At 39.3% G+C, this 20,352-nt stretch overlaps 1 protein-coding gene across 2 annotated transcripts; it reads right to left on the reverse strand.

Annotated features, from left to right (window-relative positions):
• Nucleotides 1-4,366: 4,366 nt before the first annotated feature.
• gas2l3 (growth arrest-specific 2 like 3) lies at nt 4,367-19,608 on the reverse strand. 2 transcript variants are annotated; one of them, XM_053486899.1, is made up of 9 exons: nt 19,394-19,608; nt 14,585-14,632; nt 11,453-11,630; nt 10,049-10,167; nt 9,828-9,969; nt 9,321-9,384; nt 8,224-8,362; nt 7,735-7,839; nt 4,367-6,498 (listed from the first exon to the last, which is right to left on the reverse strand). In XM_053486899.1, the coding sequence occupies exons 2-9, from the start codon at nt 14,606-14,608 to the stop codon at nt 5,314-5,316; spliced, it is 1,956 nt and encodes a 651-aa protein (XP_053342874.1). In that variant the 5' UTR covers nt 14,609-14,632; nt 19,394-19,608; the 3' UTR covers nt 4,367-5,313. The 2 variants fall into 2 exon arrangements, with proteins under 2 accessions (XP_053342874.1, XP_053342882.1); XM_053486907.1 differs by lacking the exon at nt 19,394-19,608 and adding an exon at nt 15,208-15,371.
• Between the last annotated feature and the right edge of the window lie 744 nt (nt 19,609-20,352).

Raw genomic sequence — 20,352 nt, forward strand, 5'->3', positions numbered from 1 at the left:
CTGAGTATTATTAAATGCGATGATTTTTTTTGTTTTGTTTTTAAATATCTAAAGCTGCAGGCGCAGGGGTAGCCGTTTTTAATCATTTAAGGATAGAAAGAGTAGAGAAGAGAAGCGCGGTGTGTTGGGATTAAACGAGAATTTGTCCCCGTCCCTGTTCCCTAACACCAGGCGGATATGGTATTAGCCACTAGCCGGGGTTACTACTGTTTCAACCATTACACGGCTGTACCCCTGTGAGCGCTGTCACAAAATGGCGGAGAGCAACATCAAAAGACCCCATTTTGTCACACTGACGTGACTCAGGACTTACTTGGAGTTAACTTTTCACGGCGGAATTATAACGAGGAGATTTACTTTTTATTTTTTGCCGAACCTTTCGCGCCGACCTAACGCTGTCGCGTGCTGATTCGCGGCGCCGGCGGCCGCAGCAACAACGTAGGGCTTTGGCAGGAGCGCGCGCACACTAGTTCACTAGCTGAGCGCGAGCTTTCTTATTTTCCCCTTTTTTCATTTTAAAGAAAGAAAACCAGGCGCGCGCTGTGTTTTTACACCGAATACTCCCGGAGTCAGACAGAAACACGGCACATTTACACAGTGTCTACGACGTATGTTTGGGTGAAACCAGGGCGCCGGAGGTTCGGGATGTGAACGCCGGGCCGTGCTGCGTCTCTCTCGGTGTTATTTACCCTAGATTAGCCCAGAGAATACGGTTAAGATAGGGCCAGGCGACAGGGCGATCAGGGTGTATCTGAGACAAAACACTTTGCTGGTTAGTTAATAATTAGTGTATAAAATTCCTATTAAACAAGGCCCTGTTGCCATTATACAGTTCCTCTTAACTTACCAGATATTTACTAGCTAGTTGTGTGCTAATATGTCACCCAAACAACAATACCAGCCTGGTGTAACATCACCCACTCACTTACTCATTCATTCACTTATATATTCATTCATTTATGTAAGTGTTATACATTTAACTGTTAAACATGCAATTATTGTAAATAAAGTGGATTAAAAGAAGAGCCTCTTTAGGTATTTGGTGGAAATGCGTGAGAGTGATTGGGTTAAGTCTGACTTCATTTTTCTCTGAATGCACATTTTGCTAATATTCATACAGACTTAGATGTCCTGAATTCATCTCATCGCAATAGTTTGATCTCCTCTTAGATGCAAATGAAGATATTTTTTTCCCTGCAGAGGTCGCCAAAGAGTCAGTATACTGTGGACTAGTCAAGCATATACAATTTTAAAGGTGCAATATAATTTCTAATAACGTAATAAAATATGTAGAAATTCTCCTTAAAACAATAGCCATGGCCTCAGGACAAAAGTATTACATGGCTGAGGAAACCCGCTTGTGTCTGTGAGTCTATTGACACACCTTGTAACACTTCCACTGTACCCTCAGCTAGGATGCTCATGGGTCAATATCACTATAAAGTGCCTTTGCAACTTTATAATGTCCTGATGAGTTTGGAAATATAATTAATTTACGTAGAGTAGTTGTTTTAACCTCCATTGAAGAAAGACAAAATATGGTGTTAATGTCACTGATTTTTAAAGTTTTTTTAACAACAAAAAGAAACATAAGTATTTTAATTTTCTGTTTCTTTTAGTTAGCCACTTATTGCACTCAGTGAAATTACCAGAGCAGCACGTGGCATACACACGCACACACACAATCAAAGCAAATAGTATAAAATGGGAGAAACACATTTCAAGAGAGTTAAAATTGCATTGATATTTGTCTAAAGGGCATTCATAAAAAAACATCTGAATTTTATTTTTTTACAATATGTTATTGATAGTGATGTGAAGTGATTCTGCGACAACACAAACATCATTATAAATCATTATGAGCTGAATTATAAACTTATATAGTGCATGTGAAAGTGGTGTCCTGACTGCTGCAACTACTTAATAGTTAGAGACCTAAATTTGAGAAGTCTTACCTAATTACATTCATTCCAATTCATAAATATGATGTGCTTTAACACTCCAGTTTCATAACTTGCACAGCAATATAATAATCCTGTATTTGTCTATTAAAAGAAAAAAAGCAGACATTGCATGAGTGACATTTTTTATTTGGGAATGTATCTAATAAATGTTCCTGTCACACGTAAAAGGGACAGTAATTTATGTATAAATGTGTTTAATAGTTTCTTACATAATTTCTCATTTATTATGTAATTAGAAACTTATTCAGTAGCACAGTATGTATAAGTAATATGCAGTCATGATTTATGCATGTTTCTTATTACTTCTAATTATATCTTCCTCAAAGTTTTATCAATGTTTTAGGATGACAGTGCATCCTGGACATTCATTTCTAAATTATATATATAAAATTGTTTATATATATACACACACTACCATTCAAAAGTTTTAGAACACTTGCAAATTTCTTTTTTTTTTTTTGTTTAGTGATTTATTTTTTATATTTTACAACAATACTGGGGATTTCAAAACTATAAAATAAGACAAATGGGATTAGGTAATTACGTAACAACAAGAAAAACAACAGTTAGTTGTTATTTTAAGACACAGAGGTCAGCCTTTCTGTAATAGTTCTTGCAAGAACAGTATTGTCAAGTGCATTTGCAAAATCCGTCAAGCACCATAATGAAACTGGCTCTTAAAGACCATCCCAGGAGGGCGAGACCAAAACCTACCTCTGCCGCAGACGAGAAGTTCATTTAGAGTTATCAGCCTGAAAAATGACCAATTAACAGCACCTCAGATTAGAGGCGTTATGAAGTCCTTACAGAGCAGAAGTAGCAGGAACATCTAAATATCAACTGTTCAAAGGAGATTAATGCATTTTTTGGACGCCTTCAGCATTTCTTTACAATGTAGAAGAAATAAAAATCAGGGACCATCATGGAGTTAGAAAGTGTTCTAAAACTTTTGAACGGTAGTGTATATATAAAACAAAACAGTGTGGTGTTATAATAATGCTTTCTGTATATAAAATATTTCCCCTTATGTGATCTGTTTTTAGTGACTGGGGACAGTTCCACTTGACCATAAAGATGTTCTTGAACTTGTGACTGCAGTCACACAATAGTTTAGGACTGAATTTCCAACAAACTGTTTTGTACCCAAGTCTCCAACAATGAGAGTGGACTTCACATCAACTTAAACACCTTTCCCATTATACTGAACTTTTTGCCTCCTAGCACACAGTATGACTGCAGATCAATAACTGCTATTCAATATCACCCATATGAGGATGGGGTTCCCTGTTGAGTCTGGTTCCTCTCCAGGTTTCTTCCTATAATCACCTCAGCTTGCTCATCAGAGACAATAACATTATATGTTGTACAAATTTCCACACAATTTTCAATTTTATTTGTTATTCTGTGAAGCTGCTGTTCGACATTGGCCATTGTTATAAATGCTATATGAATAAAATAGAATTGAATTAAACAGGGGCAACACACCTTAGCACTGTCGCCTTGCACTTCCTGGGTCTGGGTTGGATTCCCGGCCAGGCTCGATTCCCATCTCTGTGTGCATGGAGTTTTCCCCGTGCTTGGTGGGTTTCCTTCAGGTACTTCGGTTTCCTCCCACAGTCCAAAGACTTGTAGGTTAGGTTGATTGGCGTTCCCAAATTGCCCGTAGTGTGTGAGTGAGTGTATGTGTGTGCCCTGCGATGGATTGGCACCCTGTTCAGGGTGTACCCCGCCTCGTGCCCTAAGCCTCCTGGTATAGGCTACAGGTCCCCATGACCCTGAATACAGGATAAAGTGGTAAGATGAGTAAGTGAGAGTAAATTGAACAGATATGGTCACTAGGTGGCAGTAGAGTTTAAAAAAACGAACAGAAAAGACATTTAATAACTGCATATACAAAATAATTAACATTTATTAAATACTGTCTAAAAACATGAACAGCATAGTTGTTACCATTACATGTATGGCAGTGATATTTACACTGATTTAACATAATGATCATATTAAGCACATTCAAAACATCCACACGTGGCTCCCAGAGTACAAGTTACTTCTTCTCAGGGACAGCAAATCCACAGTCTTCACAAAAATCAAACCCAGAGGTGGGTGGGCTATAGCATGTCACACCCTGTCATCAGGTTCCACTCCTATTAGCTAAGAACAGGAGTGTGAGGCAAACTGGATGGCTGAAGACCAGGTAACATTTTGAGTTTGACCCCATCACATTCACCAGATGATTAACCAGGTCACACTGCAAGACGTGCTGAAGTGCTCACTGCCTCCGCAATCACTATCATAAAGACATGCTCGATATGGTTCTCCACAAGCATTTCCAACTGCATTCGATTTTTCCATGTAATTCTGAACCTGATTAGTCATGAAAAAAAAAAATCTTATAATAAATGTGTGTTACCCAAAGACACTTTTATTAGACACAAAGAATTTACAGGACATTAAAGAGACTACATTTAAAATAATTATTGTAAAGTGCAATAAAATACACAGATAAATCAGAAAAATCAAACATATAGACATTGACAAAGAAAACAAAAGACATATAGCCATAAAGGCAACTGTAAAACAGTCAGGTTTGGATTGTGCTGTAAATAATTCTTTAAATAAATCAGTAATTTTGACATTAATATTGATCAGTATGAGCTTCACTTAATCAGCAGTACACGTGGAAATTCGTATTCACTTCTAGAGGTAGTTCCTATTTTTGAATGGCTAGGCAACTGGATAACCACAAAACCTGTAAGAGGTTGCTGTTATTGGACTGCATTACATCATGTTAAAGAGCGATTATCATGGAATTACTACTTATGGGAGAATACTCAGGCAGGTGATTAACTGCTAAATCTCTAACGATTATTGTTCTTAATGCATGTTATTGTTCCTAAATCATAATAAATAATTAATTAGTGATCTTCCCCAAAAAGAACCATTTAAATCTACAGCTAGTTATTTCATCTAGAATGCCAAACCATCTTGATGTTACACAAATACACATGGATGTTGAAAAGTTAGTTTACAGGATATTGAGTGTTTACTCTTAAAATCGACCAGACGTTATCTCTTGACCTTTTTCCACGAATGACCTTTGTGGGACAAATAAATTTAAATCAAATAAATTATAAAACATGTAAAATATAAACACATAGTTAAGAACAGAAACATTGATGCTATACAAACTTTACTCATTGCGTGCTGCTAATGCCTTGGGCCTGTACCTTAAAGTGCTATACCAAGGGTAAAAAAAAAAAAAAAAAAAAAGTACTCAAAACCACCACCACCACCACCACTACTACTACTACCACATAAAAAGCCCTGCAAGTTCTAGCTCCCATTAAGTTCATTGCTTCTTTTTACTGGTCATCTCAAAGTAGGGCTTGTCTCCCTTCTTGGAGACCCCAGTTTGACTCGTTGGTTTCTTTTGCGTGGTGGTGATCGGGGTCGCTTTAACTGCTCTGACCGGGGCAGAGTTAGTTTTGAGTGCTCTATTATTGCTGCCTTGGGCTTTTCTGTCTGTAGTGTGTGTGGATTTTGTAGTTGGCGGCTGTGCAGCCTTTGGCGCTATGGTCCCATTGGTAGATGGTCCTGTTGGATTTTTCGTCCTGGAGGGTTGAGAATATTTTGAGACTTGGGAAGAGGGAGTAGAAATTTGAACTCCGGATTTAGCATTTGCTGGTGCAGGTCTGTTCACTCTTTGAGTTTTTGCTACTGGTTGTTTGGGCTTTTCTAAAACTTTTGCTAAGGAGGGCTTGGTCTCTTTAGGAGTCCTTGTAAGGCCTGCTGGTTGAGGGGAAACAGGGCGTCCCTTTTTTGTGTCCGTTTGTAGACGTGTGGTAACAGAGGAGATGGGTGGTCTCATGGCGGGACGAGTACGAAGAGGTGCTCGAGGTGGTCGGCCATCCCGCTGAGAAGTATTTGCTATGGGGGTGGCTGATGATTTGGCTTGTTTGCAGCTTGGCTCTGGGCACACAGGACTACGCGGCTGAGAAGGAACACCACATTTGCGCTGCTTCCGGTCAGAGATGATAAGGGGTGATTTCTGGAAACCAAAAACTGGTGGGGAGGGTTGGACTAAAGGGCTCTTTTTTGTAGTGTTTGAGGAGAGTGCAGTGGTCTTGGGAGAGACACTGGACACTTGAAGTTTCTTTTTAGGAGCTGCAGTTTTCCTTGGAAGGGACGGGGTGGAGACTGGGGACTGGACAACGCCTCGTGGCGTAACTGCGCCAGAGGCAGGTGTACCTGGTTTTGTGTGTGGAACAGGAGTCGAGGAGGAAGAAGCTGAAGAGGAAGGGGCGGAAGAGGAGGGGAGAAGGTTGACGGCAGCGAGAGGGTCCATGGTGGGCGGCTGAGGAGTCTGTGTGTTGAGGACTGAGTCTGGGACGGAGGAGCCTTTCTGAAATGCCAGAATCTTCTGCTCCAGGGTAGTGAACTGCAGCACACGATCAGGGTCATTCTTCATCAGGAAACCCTTTAGCGTATCCCATCCCCCACCCACGCGCACCATCACATGCTTCCCATGCAGCATCTGGAAAAAGAGTGAGAGAGAGAGAGAGAGAGAGAAAGAAAAAACTAGTTGCAAAAGTTTAAATAGCTTAACTTGTACATCTTCTAAATATGACCTTCAGTAATTATTCCAAACAATTGCAATTACTTAACAAAAAGAAATAAAATGAAGCAACTCAAGGGCGCTAGAATTTGTCAGAGTTTTGATTCCATAAGCATCTGGAGTTAGCATTTAGTATTTCAGATCAAACTGAGATTAAACTAAGATCTTATTGTCCATCCTTTAGTCCTGCTTTAGTCATGAGAATTCTACCAAATAATCTCAACTGATACTTCATTTCATTGTTTTTTGATCAACTACAGATATAAGTGTGGTAGGTACATTTGATATACTCTGGATAAGATATCAGTAAGTTAGCTCTAAACGGCCAGACCCCTGTCCCCTAATGAGCTTTACACTTTGGTTAAAGCTGGCAGGAGTATTTTAGATACACTATCCATAATATCACTTGCTCTGAAAGTGAAAATCAGTTATGCAGTTGTGATCCTGGTTTACTCATGGTTTGTATGGAGATTCACACATGGATCCCATGATACGCTGATCAGGATAAACCACGTACCAAAGGTGTATGAATGAATGAATGAATGAATGACAAGAGTAGATGAGGCTGTGGAACTGTCATAGTTCCCAACTTACCCATAAACCATTAAATTGCTTCAATTGTGAATGAGATTGCAACATAATTGCACTAACATCTTACATTATTAATATGATTCATATGAGGTCTTAACAGTATTCAACATTCAAACATACCTAGTTTTTAGGGAGGAGACAAACAGGATATTTTACTTTAACATGTTTATGCTCATTTGTTCACTCATTCATTGTGTACACCGCTCATCCTGTTAGGGTCACGGGGGGCCTGGAGCCTAGGGTTGGATCCCGGGAGACACCAGGTACGGTACACCCTGGACAGAGTGCCAATCCATCACAGGTGCACACACACAATTTTGGAACACCAATTCACCTAATCTGCATCTTTTTAAAGTGTGGGAGGAAACTGGAGTACCCGGAGGATGCACACAATACGCAAAATTGAATCGAACCCTAGAAACCCTGGAACACTGAAGGTGTACAATCATGTCTATGATTCTGTAACATTCCCTAGGTTCATTTTTCACTTAAGCAATTAGTTTTAGTACAGTTAGACAGTGATGTTGAAACAGATACAAAATCAATCCACTGAGCAAATCTTACCCGAATGAAGAGGATCTTTTCCCCCAACCTGTAACGTCCCTCTGCCAGATACTCGATAGAAAACCTCTGTGAGCAATTACAGGGAAGGTCATCTGAGTCAGAGTCCTGTGGAAAGAAAGTGTCAAGACTCAAGAAACACTGGGAGAATATTTACGCGAGTGGACACACATACAGTACACACAACACACACCAGCACGAATGATACAAAGACTGTTTGTACATCTGTGTGTAAAAAGTTAAATGATGTGAACAATATTAACAAACTCAGCTGCCGCTAACCGTACAGTACATTAATCCATAGTGACGTGATTCTAAATATGAACTTTTTAAAGCTTGTGTTTAACTTTCATTTGGATCTTGGACACTAACAACACACAAGCTTTTCTATGACTTTGGCCTTATAGTCCATAGCTTGTTTAGTGAGCTTAAGCTGTTCCAGTATTATATAGAATTAATAATACCTGCTCCGTCCCCTTAGTGACTACTTACAGCATGATGGAAGCCTCCATGTTGGCAGCACACAGTAAAAGTTTTAATTGGAGGAGCAGGATCTCCTGCCATTAGCAAAGATTCTTCCAACTCGATCTCCTTCTCCAGTTTCACCAGCACAGGGGGTTCTACGCCATACCTAACATGCAGGAATAGAAAAGTACAAGTGCAGCTTTTAGCTGAAAGGTGTAACCCAATTTCTGACCCTCAACAAGAAAAAACAAGGATAACATGCCACGCCCCAGAATTCATATTTAAAAACTGCAAGTGACAGTCCCTTCAAAAAGCCACACACACACATACATACACACACACACACACACTTCATTCAACGGCTTTTTGCTTTATGTCACACATTGTGATGTCTAGTTCATGTGTGAAAAGAATACCTCATGCTTCCAGAATTACTCTCTCAAGAGTCCTGGAATATTCATCCAGGAAAGAAAAACTCCACAGATGTGATAATGGTCAGTACATTCAGGTCATCAGGTGACTTCAATTTTCTGCCCCATAACGTTATTAGACTTGACCAAATAAATCAACTCCAGATCACAACACTAAAGACATGTACAGTATAATGGCCACTGTGCATGATATGATGCACTTCCCTTCTTACCCTGGACTCAGACAATGTATTTCATCCATTTATGCTTTTTTTAAATTACATTACTTTCACGACGTTGATGGTTCAGCACCATCCTTTTAGGGTTTAATAATGTGTTAAAGGATTCTTAACTGAATTAAAGTTATAGTCAATCACCTTAGTTGTTTCCTTGCTTGATGCAGAATAAGAATTCACTAATCCGTTATGGCTATTCATTTGTTTGTTTGTTTTTTTGCTTTTTTTATTGTACAAGGTAATTAGTTAAGCTACCTTTTTGTTTGGTAATTGGTTATGGAATTCATGTTTTTACTGCTGTTCTCAGCATCAAAAGAATATAATGACAAATCGTATTTGAAGCTGAAAAAAAAAAGTCAAACCTGACTGCAAAAGATGAGGTAATCAACATATCTAGCTACACATCTGGTGTAGTAGGCTATTTGAGAAGACATTATAAAAGAGCCCTTCTTAGCAAACATTAACATTTTTTACTCACTTAGAGATGATCCGGCCGAGTTCCAACAAACACAGACACACTTGCCGAGGGTTCTTGTGTAAAACTAAAAAGAGAAAAAGATATTACAGGTTTTTCTAAATGGTCTGGTTCTTCACCCACATGAAAATATCAATAAACGGTAACAGTATCTATCCAATGACAAAAACTTAACCACTTTTATAAGTCTCTCTGAATAAGAGCATCTGCCAAATGCCCAAACTTAAATGTACCTTAATAAACAGTGACAGCATGGTCCTTAATTCGACTTATAATTATACGCATGCTGATGTGATTATAGTGATTAATGTAGAATGCTTAACACTATGGTCACTGATCTACAGGAGCACATCAGGCATTCCTGATAAATAAACATACTGTCTCAGAACATAATTAATTTAAAGTGGATAACCCAGTTCATCTCATATGCTCTTAAACCTTTGCAGTCAACATACACGTGCATATACACATCCATATATGCGATTAGGTTTCTCTTTTTTGCACCCTTACCCAAGCCCTCGGACTCGAACAAATAAGTCTCATCTACTCCGATCTGACGGCACCATGACAGGAAGTTGGCGGTGTTGTCCCGGGCGAAAAATGAGCCTGGAGAAGCGGTTTTCTTAAATGCCACTTTCTTCATAGGATATCGCTGGTAAAATAAACAGGAAGCAAGTATTAAAAAAATTATAAATTATTAATAATCACACTAAACTCTGTATTCAACTGACCTGTTTCTTGTCCAGGAGACAGTCTTCGGGAATTTTGCTTTGCAGAATTTCAGCAAGTCGACAAAGCTTCACCCCGTTATCCAGCTCATCCATAAAGTGCTCAGCCCTTATTTTTTCACCTTGTGAAGGAAGATACAGAAACTAAATATCGTGAACCTGAATAAATATTAAACTCTCATAGAAGTAATACACATTTACCATGCATTCAGGTCATTAAAAATGTTCAGTTTCCATATGATATAAAAAGAGCTCAGGGAAATAACTAATACTTGATGTCTAATCCTAATGTCTTGTTGCCTATTTGCAGAAGAGACACACCTGTCTGTGGTAATGGTACACAAAATCATTCACAAACACCAGGAGTTGTTGAGACATGGAGCAGGCAGTGCAATCATGGCTCTGGCATACTGAGAAAACCTTCTACCATGATGGTATCCAAGCACTAGTAAAACTCTACGGTAATTTTTTTTTTGTATTACTGCAGAATCCTTTATAAATCTACCAACCAGCTGAGATTTTGGGATTGCCAGAGATCCTGACTGTACAACAGATACTGTTCTCTACTCTCCCGAAATGGTGAAAAAGGTTTTTCGCTCAATTTTAAAAAGTCATCTAAATAAACGTGCAAAAATATCACCTAATCTGGTGTCATGTGTAATCTTCTAAAAATATGATTTTTTTTTACTAGGTCTTTCTTGTTTGTCTCTGAATTCAGTCTTGCCTTCAGCAAAAATAAAAACGCAACATGTGATTAAGCAAAGCATTAAAAACATCTTAGTCTTGCTATTAAAAACAAGCACTTGCCTTGACAACATCCCTATTCTTTGTACACCGCCTTAGATTTAAGTGAACAATCTGTACTTTTTAATATTTAGACAAAAAGCTTTTTATTTTCTTTTTTTACATTACATTTCAGCAATCTACCAAATGAGCAACAAATAGCTGTTTATAAAAAAAAAAACTAAATATTTTGCTCTTACTAAAAAAACTGAACACACTTCCTATAAGAGAACCAGAATAATGTAATTTCATCCACTTCAATGCATCACTTTCAGCATGTTAAAGTGTAGAGTTTTAGCTGACAGGCATGTTAAGGTGATTATCTTGAACGGGAACTCCCTCCATTATGTCCAACGTTCTCCAGTACAGCTCTAAGACGCAGATCAGCTTGCCTATTGTTGGAAAATGCTAGTTGTTTCCCAGACTATATCTTCAGTCATGCAGAAACATACTACACAAGTAAAGCACAGTCTTTTCAGGGACGCTGTATACGCCTGGCCCCCATACTCTACATTCACTCATTTACTAGGATTTAGAAGAACTGTTAGCACAGGAGGAATGAATTTTTGATGGTTCAGTGGGACTAGACCACCCACCTAAACATCAGGTCACTTTTGTACTTGCCTAGAATGTCAGTCAGCCAGATGGCGAGGTCTTCCTGCATGGGAAAAAGCGTAGCTTCATGTCGTACAGCAAGCCACTGGTCGTACTGAAAAACATCTGCAAGTCCAGGGCCGTGACGAGGGATGAGGGGCGAGCGCGGGCTTTGCAGAGGTGACTCAAACTTCTCTCCACACCAAGCCTAGAGAGAGAGAGAAAGAAAAGCCACAGTCTGAGCTACAACAATTTAAGGTTGTAGCAACTATTTTAAATTTGCCAAAAATAAATCCCATCAGCTGTTTGCGTCACTGCAAAACATGGTGATTCATACACAAGCTTTTGGAAGAAGTTTGACCCTAATCGGGGATTCCCAGAAACATTAATGTGGAAACTGTGCTGGAGCTGTGCAGCGTGGGGAGGCTCTTCCTCTCCGACATGTCAATGCTCATTCGCTCCCAGCTCTTGACAGAACACCAGAAAATCAATTTCAGGTTATGCAAGTGAACTATAAACATGGGGGATGCAACAGAGCTATTAAAGAAAAAAGACCTGAAGGTAATTCGGGAAGGAGAAAAAGAAAAGAAAAAAAAAATCTGTTCTATAAAGGCACATTTAAATTTATAGTTTACCCGTTGTGGAACACTGAGAAAAGTATCGTCCTTAGACATCATTATATTATAATATTATATTTACATACATAATGCTACCAAATAAAATCTGTATGTTGTCTGAAAGCATAGATTGTCTGGAATGAAAAGAACCAATAATGAGTTTCTCAAGTGTACGGTTCATGAGTTATAGCACATTTATCCTATTTTAAACGCCTTCCTGCCTGTTTGATGTAAAACCAGCCAATGCACTCAAAGGAAAACAATAAATCTTTTTACCATGGGCTACATCGGGTGTCAGTCTTTCCATTAGCATGTAGATTGGCTGATTATAAAAAAAAAAAAAAAAGGAGGTGGGTTCAAAAACTGTGTGTAAAATGAGTTACAGGGCATTTTGTAAAGTGCCACTCCTATTCTGTCATTCTGTTTTAGCTTATTGTTAGCTTACGTTTATTTTTATTTTTTATTCCTGTTATCATGCTTATTTTATATAAATTAACATACAACTTCTATTGTTTCGTAATATGGCCTGCTCAGACATCTACATCACTGGACTATACACAGTATTGTTTTTTCTCTAGCATTCCCTAACACACCAGTGTTACATTACAGATGCCACAAGATCACTTTTCCAATATTCAAACCTCGAACACCCAAACTTTAAAAAAAAAATTTTTTTTAATACTTTCTTAAACCACTTCATAAAAACACTTTTACACACAGAAGTCTTTACATAGTAAACACAGAAAACCAATAGAGCAAACAAAAAATAAATAAATAAAAGTATGTGGCAGATACTGGTACTGAGTATCAGACTGGTGTTTTCCCAGAAATGTAAAATGACCAGATGAGATGAATATTGTGTCTCATTGATGCTAAGCCTGTGCAGGTTAGTACAGTAGGACTGATGAGACAAAATTAAAACTTAAACTACCTCATAACTCAGACCATTTTAGCTTTTCATAATAAACCCAATTAACACGAATGTCTTTAAATAACTCTGTCATATATACTGTCTGCATCACATTTATGACTCTGAGTCACATTTATGACTTTAAAACACAACACATGGCCGAGTTACACATTCACGCCCACCCATAAACTCTTAAAATATGTTCTGCCTAACAAACCAAAGTCCGAGAAAAAAAACACTGGACCTGCTTTCAGAGTTCACCGGAGCTCAAACAGCCCTTGGAGCAGGTGCAGGTGTTGTGTGGAATGTCCTGTACCTGTCTAATCAATCCCAGGATATTTCCCAGGATATAGAAGTATCATAAAACACTTGGGCTCTTCTGAAAGTTTCACTCGAAACCTGAAGCTGTAATATTATCTAGATTGTTTGTAAAGGAGAGTTAAACTATTCAGATTCTTTGCAATCCAAGTAGGCAAGCTTTCAAAAAGAAAAGTAAGGAGCAGAACATGAGAAAAAGGCACTCTAGACCTAATCGTCAATTGCGTCATTTATTTATTTATTTATTATACATTTATTTATCCAAACAATCTACAAATGTTGCTGAGCTTTACCCTGCTTTAGGCTTGGGTTAGTGGTTACACATGGTCATTCTTTAACAACACAAACACATCATGTACACTAACACACAGCTATAAACTTTGTTTAAAATAAACACTTGGACGAATCGTAGAAAATATTTAGGACCCAAAATTTTGACGTCATTTCACAGTCTAACAAAAGTTAGTTTTTACACATATTATTAAAATTTAAGATCATTTGAGCGAGAACTGGCTATGGTCAATTCTTTTCTTCTAGTGATATTGACAATGTGCTGTTGAAACGGTCACCACCTTCCCCTGACTTGACTCCTTTTGATTTTTTTTCTCTGGGACTATGTGAAAGGACTGGTCTTTATCCCCCCTCTTACTACAAGCCCAGAGAATCACTGAGGCGCTGGAGAATGTTACGCAAGATATGCCACAGCGTGTTTGGCAGGAGCTGGACTACCGACTTGATAGCGTGTCATGTCAGAGGCAGTGCATATTGAACATTTGTGAAGTTATATATATATATATCTATATCCGTTTGAATATGTTGTTGGAATTTTTATAAATAAATCTAGTTAATTGTGTTTGCCTAGGACAAGGAGCTACCCGGATATTCATATTTTTAATTATGTAAATTTTTTTGGGACATCTTGTACCGTAAGATTACTTCATCATCATCTTTAACAGCGGGCGTTGCTAGAACAATGGTTTCAACGGATTAGTGGCGTTACACAACTACACGCTATTCCTGTACAGGGGTGTGTTTTTATCTAAAACGATACGGTGCGAATTGTGCTGTGCACTTTTGTGTTTGTTGGGAAATTACATCTTTTAAACTGAGAAGCCAATCAGTACAAAATGAGAAGCAATAAAATGTAATAAAACCAGTTCTTAGAGTTTTCTTTCCTTTTTTTTGCTTAATATGAAGTGTAAAAAAAAAAAAAAAAAAAAAAAAACAGATATAAATTAAATAAAATACATCAAACATTGAGGTACCACTAAGCATTTACTCCTAAATCAATATGAATTTAAGGAAACGGGTCCTCACCTGCAGGCTAGCTTGTACGGTCATCGCTGCGATCAGAGCTGCTTCATTCTGAAACACAGCACAAGAGTCAAATGTGTGTTTGTGTGTAGTACTCTGGAGACATGAAGAGACAGCAAGAACCACACACACACACACACCAAATCCCCCCTCATATGAACATAAACTGTTCAATAATGACACAAACGGTCCAGTTTCCATCATTACTTCACCAACCACACAATGTTGGTTACTTAGGTAACCGTTACATCATATGATCATGGAAAGAGCATCTGAATCATTTCTTTAGCGGAAGTAAGCTCAAGTTGAGCGAAAAAAAAAAACCTAAGGCTAAAGCTTGGTCTTCCCTGCGGATTAAGACAGTTCAGTCAACATCAACACAGCTGAGGAAACAAAGCAGGACATGTGTGCGCACACACACACACACACCCACTACAGGACAAGAACTGGCGAACTAGACAACTGCTACAATCATGACACAATTCAGCAAGCTAATTTCTGACAATTCACACGCTTTTAAATCATGAAGCATTTCTGAAGTGTGTTTTCACACTGCTGAAAAATAATCAGCTTGTAGTCACATTACAAAGCATGACAAAAAAGTCCAGAGCAGAGCAAAGCCTCACCTGAGCGGAACAAACAAAAGACTCCTTCACCCAGTCAGTGAGACGAGGAAAGATGAGTCTAAACCCACCAGTTTAGTAACCAATCTGGAGATCACTCAATATCAGCGCCGTACTCCAAACAGATGATAAGCACACTGTCATGGGGTGATACAGTGACAGAGCAGGGAGAGAGCGAGACGGAGTGTTGTGAAAAGAGAGGGAGGGGGGAAATAAAGAAGGAGGGGTAAGCCTGGGGACTAATGAAGTGCCTCGGCTGAGACGGAGATCTAACCCACAGATGCTGGCCAGGCGTTTACAAAAATCCTATTGTTACACCCAGCTTTCCCTTTCCCCTCCTCACCCTCTGTTCCCCCCTTCCTCCCTCTCTCTCTCTCTCTCTCTCTCTCACACACACACAGGGGTTTACTCTCCATGAGACTAAAGTTTGTAATGCAACTCCAACTAGGAAAAAAAAAAAATCCCTCAATTCCCTACTCAGGAAATGAGAATGGTCTCCTTGACCCCGAGTTCAGCAAGTGACGTCAAATTAACATGGCTGCTTACAGCCGAAGAATAAACACAGCAACACTTTTTACCTATAACACAGTTATATGAGGAACATGTACTTATGTTTTGTAATAATCATCATGTCGCTAATACAAGATGAACATGGTGGTCCTTCCCTTCATACTAACCATTAACAACATTAATAAATATCCTGAAATCCTGTGCTTGGAAGGACAAAAGAACTCCGCAAATGTAGTAAGATGTAGTGAGAGAAACAGATGGAAAAAAAGAACAAGAGCATCAGTTGTTAACCAGGAGATGAAAAGAGAGACTTTTCTAGCTTCTGGGTTGGCGTTGAACTTCAAACCCACAAAATGTCAAAAAGCCATGGAGTGGAAGGGAAAGAAAGGGAAAAACATTGGGACGGACAAAATGTGTTTTATGTCCCAGCTGAGAGAGAGGCCTTCCAACACAAAGGCCAGGCCATGACCCAGTGCTTTGGGCAGGGCACTGCCACATTCTCCGGACGCATTCCTGTTCCTCAGCAGCGCGCCAAGACTTGTGCACAGAGCGATGCCAGGCTGCAGTCTGGAGGCAATGGTCACGGCAAGCGGAAAGTCTCAGTCAGTAACGGACAAGAAAGAAAAAAAGAGAAAGAAAAAAAATAATAAAGTTTGCACGGCTCCATTTGAGTATTGCTTTATAGTTTAAATTCTACTCAGCTAGAGAGCCCAAGGAGCAAATCTGTCTGCTAAGGAAATTAAACCCTAAATGTATAAAATAAAATAAAGCCTCCCAAATCTGCAACCAAAAACAATATTTTCAGTCCAGAATTTAAAATCTCTTAAATGTGTTAAAGCAGGTGCCAGTTTCATGAGTGTTAATATCATAATCCTGTAATAATGAACATCTATACAAATTACTGTCAGCATTTGGGTTTGAATTAAGCGTGCAGACGAAAGAACAAGCGTAAACATGGTGGGGGAGCAAGCGGAGCACAGCATCAACACCCGCTTCGTGCAGGTCGTCTCCGTAATCGCTTAAGAGGATCAGAGTGGCCCGTCACGTCCCCCAGCCAGGACGTGTGCACCAGTGGCTCATACACGGGTCCAAACCTCAACCCCCCACCTCCCTTCAATTATCCATGCATGTGATGCCTCCTCCTTCCTCATTGTAGTCTATTGTTGATAGATGTGCCTGCGTGTGCTTAATTAATCCGTCAGTTACTTTCATTAGAGTTTCCGAAACAAAACACATACATCCATCCATAATTAGTGTGTATGAGATCAATGTTGAGCGGTTGTCCTTCAGGAGCCCACCCTGCACCCCGTTTTCCCTCTAGGAAAACCCCTCTCTTTACAGTCCAATTAAACAGGGACGCAGCTGCCGCTCCGAGAACCTCGAGCTCAGTAATGATGATCCATGCTGAACAGCTGAGACGCCTGGCCTATAGCACATGGATAAGCAGAATATCTAAACAGGCGTTGTAGGTAGAAACCTAGATGTCCTTTGTTTAAAAATATGACTACAAGTATTTAAGATAAGCAAAAAAGTTGCAAATTGAACCTGAGCTCATTATTGATAGGTTTTTAGTAAGGAAACATTGAAACATCTGGAAGGAGTCTCTTGAATGTTTGCAATTTTAAAGGGTTTTTGAGTCTTCAGGGTAAAAGTGTTTGTGTTTGTTTGTGTGTGTGTGTGTGTGTGTGCGCGCGAGCGGGAGAGAGAGCGCGAGACATGCATACACGCAGACATGCTGGCTTCGTTGCAAGTGATAACATGAACTAACTCGATTCGCAACATAAATTTTTACCCTAAGCTTGATGTACTAATTTGACAAAATGCTGCGATTTAAAGATCCTGTCAAATGGTACTGTTTCTCCTCCAAAGTGTGTTTGCTAATGCCCCTGCTGAAATACCCCTCAATTGTTGCATTTTTTCGACCTCAAACTCGTTTCATCAAAAATTTGATGAAAAATTCCTCATCAAATTTCATTCCTCTAAATGACCAATTTCTCCAAATGCACAAGCATCTAAGTAAAAGAGAAACCGCTGAGGCATGGCTCAAGCTTATTGGCTTGTTTATGCTGTGCCCAAAAAGCATAAAAACCAGGTAATGTTTTTTTTTGCCCACCTCATGTTTTTGTAGGAACACAGACATACTGAAAACTAATCTGACCTTAAAGTGAATTTTCTACAATATGCATTAAACTGAATAGAACATTCCAAACCACATGGCAATACTAAAAATAATTCACTTAAAGGTGAGCTGTTTTTCATGTTATCATGTCCAGATTAATGTGACTATTCCTCATAGTGCTCAGCTCAACTGCAGCACAAGTGAGATTTTCTACTCAAGCATAAAGACAACCAGGGAGAAGGCACACCAAAAGAGAAACAAGGACGAGGTCAAATGGTTCAGGTTTACCAGGATCATCAGGGATTGGATGTTCTTACTCCTGTCTCCCAGGAAAATCCCACAGAGACAGCAAGAGAGGAGAGAAGCACAGAAAACCAAGGCCTGCCATCAAGGACTTGGTGGCAAAAAGCAAACAGAAACCATCTCCTTGACAACATTTTGTGTTTTCTCTGTCAGAGAAAGAATCTGTAAAATAATCTAGTTTAAATAACTGGATGCATTGCTTCTATTGTTTATGCCACGCTCCGCCAGTTATCAGCTGGTGCTTCATTAATAAACAAGCCGTAACCCAAGATTGATAACGATTCCCAGAGCAGCACGCAGACGGTGTCTCATATGTCAGGGATCATCAGACCCTCCTTTCATTCACAATGGATTTTTTTTCTCGTTTTACACATTTCCCATGTGCCCAATCCCATTTCGTGTGACAGATTGTGCTCTTATTATAAAAATAAACCAAGCATTATTTGGTACAACAAAACACAAATTCAGGTGATGATTTAGAGATTTAAGTGGCTTAAGCATATCCAGTGCACTTAGTCGAATGAGTGATGTCTTCAAATAAACAGCTCCTAAGACAGCACTGTAAGGGGAAACACCTGCTCTTCTGTCCTCCTGTGGGAAAGGAAGCAGGAACCAAACAGCCTCGACCTTTTACTTTAAAAAGTATAGATGGAGAATAGGTTTAGTCCACTTCTGCTGACATGGCAGTGCCGGGTTCATTTTCAGCTGTAAAGAAGATGGACTAAACACAGAATACTATCGGAATTTGATCTGAATTACAGATTGTCTGGATATATTTGAACACGATGCATAATCACTAGATCATAACATTTTTACACAATTAATACAGATTTATGAATTCTAGCCAGTCAGGTTTTTCTCTCACACACACACACACACACACACACAACTGTGACTGGGTGATAAAGGGTTATATTTAAACCTCTATCAGAATGGGGGCAAACTGGGAACACATTTTTTTTTTTAAACCACAAATAACATAAAATAAATCCAGGTAAGACATGACAAGTTTAAAATGCTAATTAACTGGTTTAGTGAGATTTGTGCTACATCCTGTAAACTTTTTAGACAACTAAAATCTCCATAACAACAATTCAGTATTTACTGTATTTACTTTAACTTTCAGCAGTTTAAAAATAGTATTAATTCAGTTACTCAGCTCTTTCTCTCTCTACCAAAACATGACTCAGCCTGAAATGGAAAAACAAACAAACAAACAAACAAACAAACACATCACCTAAACACACACGGACTCACCAGCGCTATACAGTATAATCAGCACTTCCAGAATAAAATACGTGAGAAATCCGAATTACACTGTTCCTGTACTCCTCCACAGAAGCCCGAGGAGAATGCACGCTCGCTCACACACACGCATGTACATGTACATACACACACCCTCACACCCTCTCTGGGCTTCTCTCATACACACGCGCGCGCGCACACACACACATTCAGCTCGGCATCTTCGGGAAAACGTTTGTAGTCCGCGTGCATGGAATGTTCAGTTGAGTAGAAGGAAGTGCTTTTCGAAACGTCCAATCACAGCGCAGGTTGGGGAAAGGGGGCGGAGCAACGATGCATGTGGACACGAGCGCGCGCAGAGATTTGAGAGTGATGTTGCCACCCATTTACAGTTACATTTCTGACTGAAATACTTGACAATGTAATAAACCTATATAATAAGCCTATGTAATAAATAAATGTGCAGTCCTGACCGTCTCACTTATATGCGGTTCTTCTCCAATAATGATTTTTTACAAAGCTGGAGAATGTGTTTGTATGCTGTAGCATTGCAATTTTCCTTCACTGGAACAAACCTGTTCCGGCGTGACAATGGCCCTGTGCACTAAACAAGCTGCATGACCACATTGTTTGTCATGTGGTTGGTATGGAAGAACATTTCACAGCCATGACCTCAACCCCCACTTAACACATTTGGGGTGAACTAGAACACCACCTGCCAAACCTAGTGCCTGATCTCGCTGATGCTCTTTTAGCTGAATTTACTCAAATCCCCACAGACACACTCCAAAATCTACTGGAAAGCCTTTTCCGGAGAGTGAGGTCATTATAACAACAAAGAGGGACTTGGAACAGGATGGTCAACAAGAACATATTCAAGATTCGAGATTCAAAGAACTTTATTAATCCCAGAGGGAAATTGCCTAAATCCAGTCATCCACAAACATTTGGCCATATAATAAAGGAGGTGA

This window comes from Clarias gariepinus, chromosome 2 (genome assembly GCF_024256425.1).
Source record: "Clarias gariepinus isolate MV-2021 ecotype Netherlands chromosome 2, CGAR_prim_01v2, whole genome shotgun sequence".
Lineage (NCBI taxonomy): Eukaryota > Metazoa > Chordata > Actinopteri > Siluriformes > Clariidae > Clarias > Clarias gariepinus.